An 8,728-nucleotide genomic window follows, 5' to 3' on the forward strand; every position below is an offset into this window, starting at 1 on the left:
CTTATAGGTACTGTAAAGATAAACATCTTAATTCTCAGCTTTGTAAAAATCCTGGCAGCTTTTGTGTCTTTTTGCAGCTTTTACCAGTCAGTGTCTTTAACTTACTCTGAAAATAACAGCCTATTGCAGCTGTATTACTGCCTGACTTTGTTCTTTATAACCTGCTGAGATGAAAACAATAAGGATGCACAGGAATTATTTTTCCCCCCCTCATTCTTTTCTAAGAATCTCCCCCAAGTTCTACTAATAACTCGGCAAACACTTCTGCACCACATGTTGGGAAGAAACCTTTGCTGTTTGGGAAGCGCCCGGGTCAGGTCCTCAGCAGCATGTTGCACCAAGCGAAGAACTACTCCCATTCCAAACAGACCCCGGTCCTTAACCGCCTCAGTGTGTTTCAATCACCAGATGAAGATGAGGAAGAAGATTATGAGCAGTGGTTGGAAATTAAAGGTAAATGACACCTTGTGCTACGTTGTTTGTTGTGGGATTCGCTTAACCCTAGTGACAGGAGGATCTTCTCTGCAGTAAAGATTTTATTTATGTATTTATTTGTTTTCCTTTTGCTGTGAATTTGTATTCTTAGCACAGTTCCTCTGTGCAGGCTTCTGCATCATGAAATATAAATGACACCAGTTACTGCTGGTGGACTCCTCCAAAGGCAGCTTCAGCAGAAAACCAGAGAACTGAATGTTGTTAGATATTATTGATCCAGCCTGAACTCGATATGGGAAATGAGTCACTCACCATGGTTAGACTGGATCTGTTTTGTGCCTATAAGATTTATTTTCTCTGAGTTATCAAGGAAAGCACTTGACCAGTCTGTAAATCTCTGTGAAAAACAATTTGTAGGGAAGAAATATATTCTACTCTTAATGCAGCTTCATTGTTTGCTAATCGTAATTCTGCTTTTGTACAATTGAGATTTGATGGGGCTAATGCTGAGTTCTCTAGCACATGTACAGATATAATGCTTGTATTTAACATGGAATTTTAGGGTTTTAAATTATAGGAAATGAAGAAAAGTCCTCAGTTTGGGTGTGGCTATGTAGGGGGGAAAATGTGTTAATAAATAAGATTGTATAATATATAAAAGAACATGTAAGGCGTGGAACTATGACAAGGTAAAATCAAAGTTCCTGCCTCTTTCCAAAATTTCCTTAGAAAAATCTCACCTCTAGGTCCTGACTACTTTAAGTTAGATAGAAAACCAAAGAAGAATATTGCAGCACTGAAATAGCCAAGTTTCTCTGGATAACCTAGGCTGGGATGCCAGAAGGCAGATTTGCTTAATAATCTGAATTTCATGCATGTGTGTTAATCAAGTATAAAATTAGATTGGAGTTGCTAAATAAGTCACACTCAGCTTTGTGTCATAATTTATTTCATTATATGTTTACAAAACCATGTCTAGCTATTTCTAGTGGGATTTATAGAAGCGTAATCTTAACCAGTCTGAATTTAAGCATTGAAATGCAATGCAGGGATGTCAGAAATAGCCACTGCTGGAATATGGACCCTGAATTTAAAGATCGTGGGTCTAGATCAGTGTGGACAGCTCTGCTCCTGTGTGCTCTTTGTTCAGCACCCTATCCTACCCAAAATATTGTCTAGATAAATGCTTGTGTTTAGTTCTCACTGAATATGTCCTGCATCAGCTCTGTAATCGCTGTTAGTGGGTTCCTTTCTTGGCACAGAAGCCAAAATACAGTTTCCTGGAGACTGAGCTCTCCTCTTATCTCTGGTGGGATTCCCTCCAAGTGAGGGTTGAGGCGTAGGCATGTGCCAGTAGGAAGAACTACGTGCTCCAGCTACACAATCTGTCTCTACTGTCGGAGTACAGAGCAATATCTTGGGAACTGAAATCTCTGATCTTTAGTGAGTAGTGTGGTAGTTAAAACCAAATCCCTGTTCCTCCCCGTTGTGTTTTGTATGGAGTAGAATCATCAGAAACAAATTCAGTTGCAATTGAAGTTGCACCTTAAACTGTGCTGATCCAAATCCTGGGCTTTTCCTTGTAGGAAAAATCTAGAGAAAATATTAACTCCCTCCTGAGGGAGAGCAGAGGCTGACAGTAACCTAGGGATTGTAATTTGTACAGCTGTGTGAGACCAGATCCCCCATTTCATCCTTTTTCTTCCCGTTCCCGTTCTACTTTTGTCTGCCGCCGTGGTTCTTAGAAGTAATGTACCTGTTGCCTGTTTGGTGTGTGAGTTGAACCCCAGTACTGACAGCCTGCTTAAAGTTTTACCCCCAGAGGATGCGGAGACCCGACAAGTGGTGGAAAAACTGGCTAGGTTCGTGGCTGAAGGGGGACCAGAATTAGAGAAGTTCGCTATGGAAAACTACAAGGATAACCCATCTTTTTCGTAAGTGTGGTTGATAACTCTTTGTCTTCCAAAACATAACGCTGTCTGTGGGAGAAAAACATCAGCTGTGTGTGTATATAGTCCTCCTGGATGTGTTTGGTTTAATTCTCATTTAGTGGGTTTGAGATTTATTGCAAATAATTTGTTTAATAGCTGGGGAAACTGAGGCAGGAAGCAATACTGTGGTGGTGCTGAGGAGGCAGAGCAGCTGGAGTTGGGAATACAGCCTGGGAGGTCTTCCCCTAGGGTATGGGATACTGGGTTGGATCTTCGGACTGGTTCTGCCTCCTCTGCCCTTCACACGCTGTGTGGCTGTGGACAGAGGATTCCCTCTTACCTCAGAAGAGACTGTTAGGTATTTCCCTTCTTCAAGTGACTCGAAAAATTAGGATGCAAGTCCTTAGATTAAAGCTGTGTGTATTTAAACACATTGAAGACACTGTAATCCACATTTTAAGTGCATTATGAGTAATTTATCTATTCTGTATATTTTGGTTTTGAACTGTTTAGATCCCAAAGTATCAATATTTGTGTATAGTTGTTGCTAATGTATATTTTTTGCCCTTTTTCCCCTCCATCTCCAGGTTTTTGCATGATAAGAACAGCAGAGATTTCCTTTACTACAGAAAGAAAGTGGCAGAGATAAGAAAAGAGAATCAAAGTTCTCAGACATCCTCTTCTCAGAAAGGTAATTAAGACAGGGATCTGGAGAATACCCTCTGAAATGCATGATTTTAATTCTTCACTCTCTCTGTAACTGCTTGTTAGGTCTGTTCTGGAAACAGCTGGAGTGGATATTTGGCTGTTAGTCTGGTGCCTGTAAATAAAATTTCAAAATGGAAGGAGATGGTGATCAAACATCACCCTGATGGCATCAGATTCTTGTGCCAAAATGCTTGTTTCCCAAGCCCTCAGCACACTATACTGTGCTCTGTGTAAAGGGCTCTTGAAAGAGATTTTCTTGATATTTCTCCAAAATCCTTAACAAAGGAAACTAAAATGATTCTGTTGTGTGTGTTCTGGAAGTGTTTCAGCCCTGAAAAGTGCTTTTTCTCAGATGTTTGTTATCAATGAAAACAGTTGGTTGGTTTGGTGACCGTGATCCCCATTTCTGCTGCTCTTTCCCAAACTGAATCTTTTTATTTTCTGTTTGGGACATAAGTCCTTACAAGTAAGGGGCTGTGGTTTTAAGTGGGAAAACAGCAGAAGTGGGTGATCTGCCAACAGACAGGTGGTGTGGGCAGTGGAATCTGGTTCACTGTGTTAAGGGACAGAAATGAGTGGGTGAAGTGTGGTCTGCGGGCCAGGCATTTATTGCTTCTAGTCCAACCTCTGTTTCAGGGCACATGGTCCTGGCAAATTGCTCAACCTCTCTGTGTCAGCTTCCTTCACTGTGGAAAGGAGTCTTAATACAATTGAGCTGTCATGCTGATGAGTTAACAGCTCAAACAACTCCTGATTTAATAGACCGTAGGCTGACAGAGCTTGTTGCCAATATCAACTCACTGATGCAACAGTTTGGAAGCTAAGCAGTATTATCCATACTTTACAGGTGTGGAATATTGAAACAAGTAAAGGTTGTGACTTGTCCATGGCTTATAATCATGTCTTCTGCCTCCTGGTCCTGTGCCAGCACGCTGGAGTACTGGCACTGGTACTGTGCAGGTAGCAAATGTCATATAAGGCTGTCGTGGCTAAATAACCTATTTGCCTGGCTCCTTATAAACATCAAATACACTTGAAATGTTAATGATCAGAGCTTTCTCTGTGCCTTTGGACGAAGGATTTAGTAGCCACCTCTTCCATGTGAGCACTGGGACTGTTCCATGGAGAATTTCCTCTGTCCTATAACCCTCCCCTGAAATGGCCAGCAGATGTGTAGGGACAGTAGGTACAAGTGGGATTACGGTGCAGTATTAGTTTGCCACGTTTTCTAAGGCTTAACTAGAGATAATTGCAAGTGCTGAGGTGTAACCCTGTGGAAAACTGCCTGGCACAGGGAAGAAAAAGACTTCCTCTGCAGTAGAGAGAAACAAGAGTCCCATCTTTGAAGACAAAAGCTGGTTTGTCTGTTAATCTGGTCTCATCTGGCTCCTGGCACAGAGGAAGCTGGTGTGTGAACGGGCACTCCCCTGGTTACAGAGTTGTTGTACAACCTTATGAGATACCATGTTTTTGTGATATAAACTCTTATGATTGTTGATGTGTAATATTCCTAAAAAAAATTAAACTCGACCTTTTGCCCTTATTCTGCTCTTGGGGTTCTTAGAACAGATAGGCTTTGACTGTTGCTTGTGTGAGTTGGGCCCAGTACTGACAGCCTGCTTAAAGTTTCACCCCCAGACGACGAAGAGACAAAGAATTCTGCTGAGAAACTGGCCAGGTTCGTAGCAGACGGGGGTCCCGAGGTGGAAGCTATTGCCTTGCAGAACAACAGAGAGAACCATGCTTTCAGGTAAGGGAAGAAACTTGCTTATGAGTGTCATGTGAAGGGGCTTGGGTGGGTTTGCTTTTGATTTTTTTTTTAAAACAGGAAATAATAGAGAAACTTGTGATAAGTCTGAAGTTACAAGGACAGTGCACTTACAGAGCACTGATGCTTCCATATTCTCAGGCTTCACAGTTTAAAGCAAGGCACAGAGAGAAGAATGGATTTGCTGCCCCCAAAATTAATTTACAACTTCCACCCCTCCTCACCTGCTTTCTGTTGCAATGTGCCAGTATAATTCTCACCTTTAAACTTTTCCCTATAGCTGTGTTTTGCTGTGGGCCCCCATCCACCACTCATACCACTGCTGTCCAATTAATTTCCTGGGTTGCTCTTTACACAGCATCTTCACTAACGTGCAGGTAGCACTTCTTCACTGTTAGCTCCCCCTTTGGAATACCTCTTTCAGCCTTTCAGATATGAATTGTTCTCTTCAGTGCTCACTGACAGCTGTTTAATGCCTCCCTTTGGTCTCATCCATGTTATATTTTTCTGCTCTTACAAATAATTTGGTGTGTTCTCTGGAAGCGAAGTGGGACTCGACAAACCTTGTTTTGTTGCTGATATTTTGGCATTTTATTGGCTGCCTTCTGGCCCTCTGGAGTACTCCCCTTGTGTTGTGGATTCCATTAGACAGATGTGCTAATACCTGAGCTGCTTCATTATTTACTTTAAAACACACCCCTGTGATCCCACCTGAGCACGGTCACGCTAGACACCATCTTCTCTGCTGGGATTTCATCAGGTTTGCTGTAGGGAGGGCCCCATCCTGCCCTCTGCTCAGTCCTGAAGCAATTCCTAATGCTGTTAGACAAATGGAGGGATGCAGGACCACGTTTAGTAAATATTAGAATACATCAGAGAGCTGTTTGTGTTTGCCTGTGCATGCTGTGCTGGGGTAGATGGGAAAGGCCTGTTGTCTCCTACGTTTTCTCATGGAAGCAGGCACTATCCCAAGGAGAGGTTACATCAAATATTAAACTGGTCCTCTGAAAATGGAAGATTGTAGAGGAGTTAGGAATAGACAGGTTTTCTGTGTGAAGTATTTAAACTGGAGTGAGCCCAAAAAGATAAAGTGTTTGTAACAAACATGACTGTATTGATTTTTTTTGTGTGTGTAACTGTTAGATTGAGGATTATTCATGTTCTTCCCACAGAGACTAAGGAGTTTTTATTTTACCCAAAAGGTCAGAGATGCCTATTTCTGGAAGGGGTAGCAAATAAAGCAATGGGAACAGAAGGAGGAGTCATGGTGTCATTAAGCAGACTGGTAATGTCAATGCTTCTAGCTTGAATAGAGACTTGGGAGCAGTTTCTTTAGGCAGTGGTTTGGCATTCCCATTGGTAAGGCCTGAATGTTTGTTTTCTTCTGTGAACTAAAACCCAACATGTTTTAGAGCCCCTGCAGTTTTTTCCTCAAACATATTCTGGAAGGCAGGTGATTTCTGGGGGAGGACTTTGCATTTCCACAAATGTAACAGGATTTTTTTTTTGTACTGTGTATTTATTTGGCACCAAAAATAGCTGTGGTTTGCTGATGAATGGGAAATAGGTTTCCTGATCCCAAAGGCTTGCAGCCTGCCTTGCAAGAGCACGCGGGGAGCCCTGCATGGCACACACATACACACAGGATGGTGCTGGAGAGCAAGGAAGCCTGTGGGAAGGCTGGTTGTGCAAGAGCATTGCAGGAAAGAAAAGCTCTGACCAAACTGTGCTGTATCCAACCCCTGCATAGGACTTTGACATCTAAACTTTCTTTTTCTTTTCTTTTCTTTGTTTGTTTTTCTTTTCTTTGTAGGTTTTTATATGAACCAAACAGCAAAGGCTACAAGTATTACCGGCAGAAACTGGAGGAGTTCCGTAAGGCCAAACCCAGCCCGGTGTCTGCCCCCCTGCCTGTAGAATCCAGTCTGAAAAGGAAGACCAGCCCCGAGGCATCACCATCACCTTCGTGCTTATCATCTTTGCCTTTGCCAGTTCCTTCACCTTTACCCTTGCCCGTTCCCCCGCCTTTACCTCTGCCCCTGCCCATTCCCTCTCCCCTGCCCTTGCCTGTTCCCTCTCCTCTGCCCCTGCCCATTCCCTCACCTTTGCCCTTGCCTGTGCCCTCACCCTTGCCCTCACCTTCACCCTCATCCTCTACAACTCCACCTGATCAGGCAGCTGCCACCGCTGCTGCTGCGACAACACCTACAGCTACTGCTCCAGGCACTACTAAAAAGAAGAGGAAGAGCAGATGGGGGCCAGAGGAGGACAAGGTTGAATTGCCCCTCCCACAGCTTGTCCAACAGCTGGATTCTCCCTCCCCTCTTTCAGGTTAGTGGGTCTGTATATTGTGTTGAATAACTGGTTTGTTTTTTTCCTGGGGAGTCCATTCTGCCTTAGCCCAGCTGGCTTTGTAAACAGCAAACCCAGTAAGTCTATCTCTTCTTGTAATCTCCTTGATTGCCAGCCCACTATCTTTCAGCTGGGTCTAGCAGCTAACTCTCCCCTGTGTGGAAACCCAGATAAACCACTTTATCTCACTGACACCAGGGATTGGATCTTATCGTTCTCCAGCTCTCTCTAAAACCCTGCTGTGCTATAGCTCATTACAGCCCCAGCCTCTACACTATTTAAAGCTATTTCACTTCAGGAAGAGAGTCTGTCAGAAAACAAATATCAAAGGCTTGAACTGTGCTTATTCCCCATAGTAGGATATAAAATCCCTGGGCAGCACTTCCATCTCACTCTGATCAGAAGGCTAAATGGGAATAGCTGGTCCCCAGGTGCTGGCAGCCACAAGTACAACTCCCTGTTCCAATTTATCCCCATTTCAGTTTGTTTGATTACAGATGGGGTTCACAGTCATCCTCCAGCATTGAGGCTCATGCTCCTGTTACATCACCTGCCAAGTTCACCTGGGGGTGCAGCTTTCTTTGAGTGTTGGAAGATAATTCTTCCAGTCAGTGAACTTTTAGGGAGCTCTCAGAGGTTGAACTCTGATGGCCCCTCTGTGCATATGCAGATGGGTAATTAGGCAGTTCGAGATGCATGTAAAAATAGAGTCAAAGACAACAGGTGAATGCAGACATTGAAGATGGCATCTTTGAATCCTTTGCCCAGTTAGTTTGGTATGGGGCAAGGATGTAAGAAGAAGGAATAGAGGACACAAGATGAGACAGTTGATGTTGGCAAAGTGAGAGAATTAATAGTATGAGGCTAGAGTGACAGAAAAAGTAATAAGTACCTGTCTCAGTAAAAACCTTTTTCAAAAAGCAGTAGCAGAACAGATGAAGTGGGACAAGTAATGGAAAACAAACTGTAACTTTGTGAGCTGCAGGGTGAGACCACAGGTGATTCCCAACGCGTGGTCATCCTGTACAAGTGCTCCAGCAAGTTCATGGCTCTTCTGCTTTGGTTGGGTTTTAGAGGAGGTGATTGCTCAGCTGGTAATAGATGTGATGGTTAGGCTTGGGTGAGATGTGGATGCTCTGGTGTCTGTTGGTTCTGCAGAGGTCAGGAAGGAAGGAAGGATCCTTGTCTCCTAATCCAGCACTTCAAATGTAGATGAAGAGAAGTTCCTATGTAATTCTGTCCTCTGATCACAGAAGTCCTGGCTATACATCTCGTACCTACAGGACAGGATACCAACCTAGATGGCTTATTCATTTGACCTTGAATTGCTGCTCATAGTAAGGCAGAAATCAGATGCAAAAGTCTTTCCTGATTTTTGTTTTACCTCTAGAGTATTTTTCTTTTCCTTTTCTTGCAAACAGTAATAAAGCTTTGATCATGAAGCTGGGCAGGTGCTATCAGAACAAGCATCAAATTCTGTCTTAATAACTCCTGCTGCAGTGGGTGGGGAGGGGCTGCAGGGGTATCCATGTGC

The 8,728-nt window shown here is 43.4% G+C and overlaps 1 protein-coding gene across 1 annotated transcript in view; it reads left to right on the plus strand.

The window, feature by feature from the left end:
* SUGP1 (SURP and G-patch domain containing 1) overlaps nucleotides 1-8,728 on the plus strand; it is a gene marked incomplete at its 5' end in the record, with an annotated part of 17,452 nt that overhangs the window by 1,100 nt on the left and 7,624 nt on the right. The window contains 6 exons of the mRNA XM_010167552.1: nucleotides 226-453; nucleotides 2,246-2,369; nucleotides 2,954-3,057; nucleotides 4,713-4,824; nucleotides 6,656-6,852; nucleotides 7,054-7,173. Coding sequence (XP_010165854.1) covers nucleotides 226-453; nucleotides 2,246-2,369; nucleotides 2,954-3,057; nucleotides 4,713-4,824; nucleotides 6,656-6,852; nucleotides 7,054-7,173 — 885 coding nt within the window. The remainder of the gene's footprint in view (nucleotides 1-225; nucleotides 454-2,245; nucleotides 2,370-2,953; nucleotides 3,058-4,712; nucleotides 4,825-6,655; nucleotides 6,853-7,053; nucleotides 7,174-8,728) is intronic.

Source organism: Antrostomus carolinensis, unplaced genomic scaffold, assembly GCF_000700745.2.
Source record: "Antrostomus carolinensis isolate BGI_N321 unplaced genomic scaffold, ASM70074v2 scaffold8485, whole genome shotgun sequence".
NCBI classification, from domain to species: domain Eukaryota; kingdom Metazoa; phylum Chordata; class Aves; order Caprimulgiformes; family Caprimulgidae; genus Antrostomus; species Antrostomus carolinensis.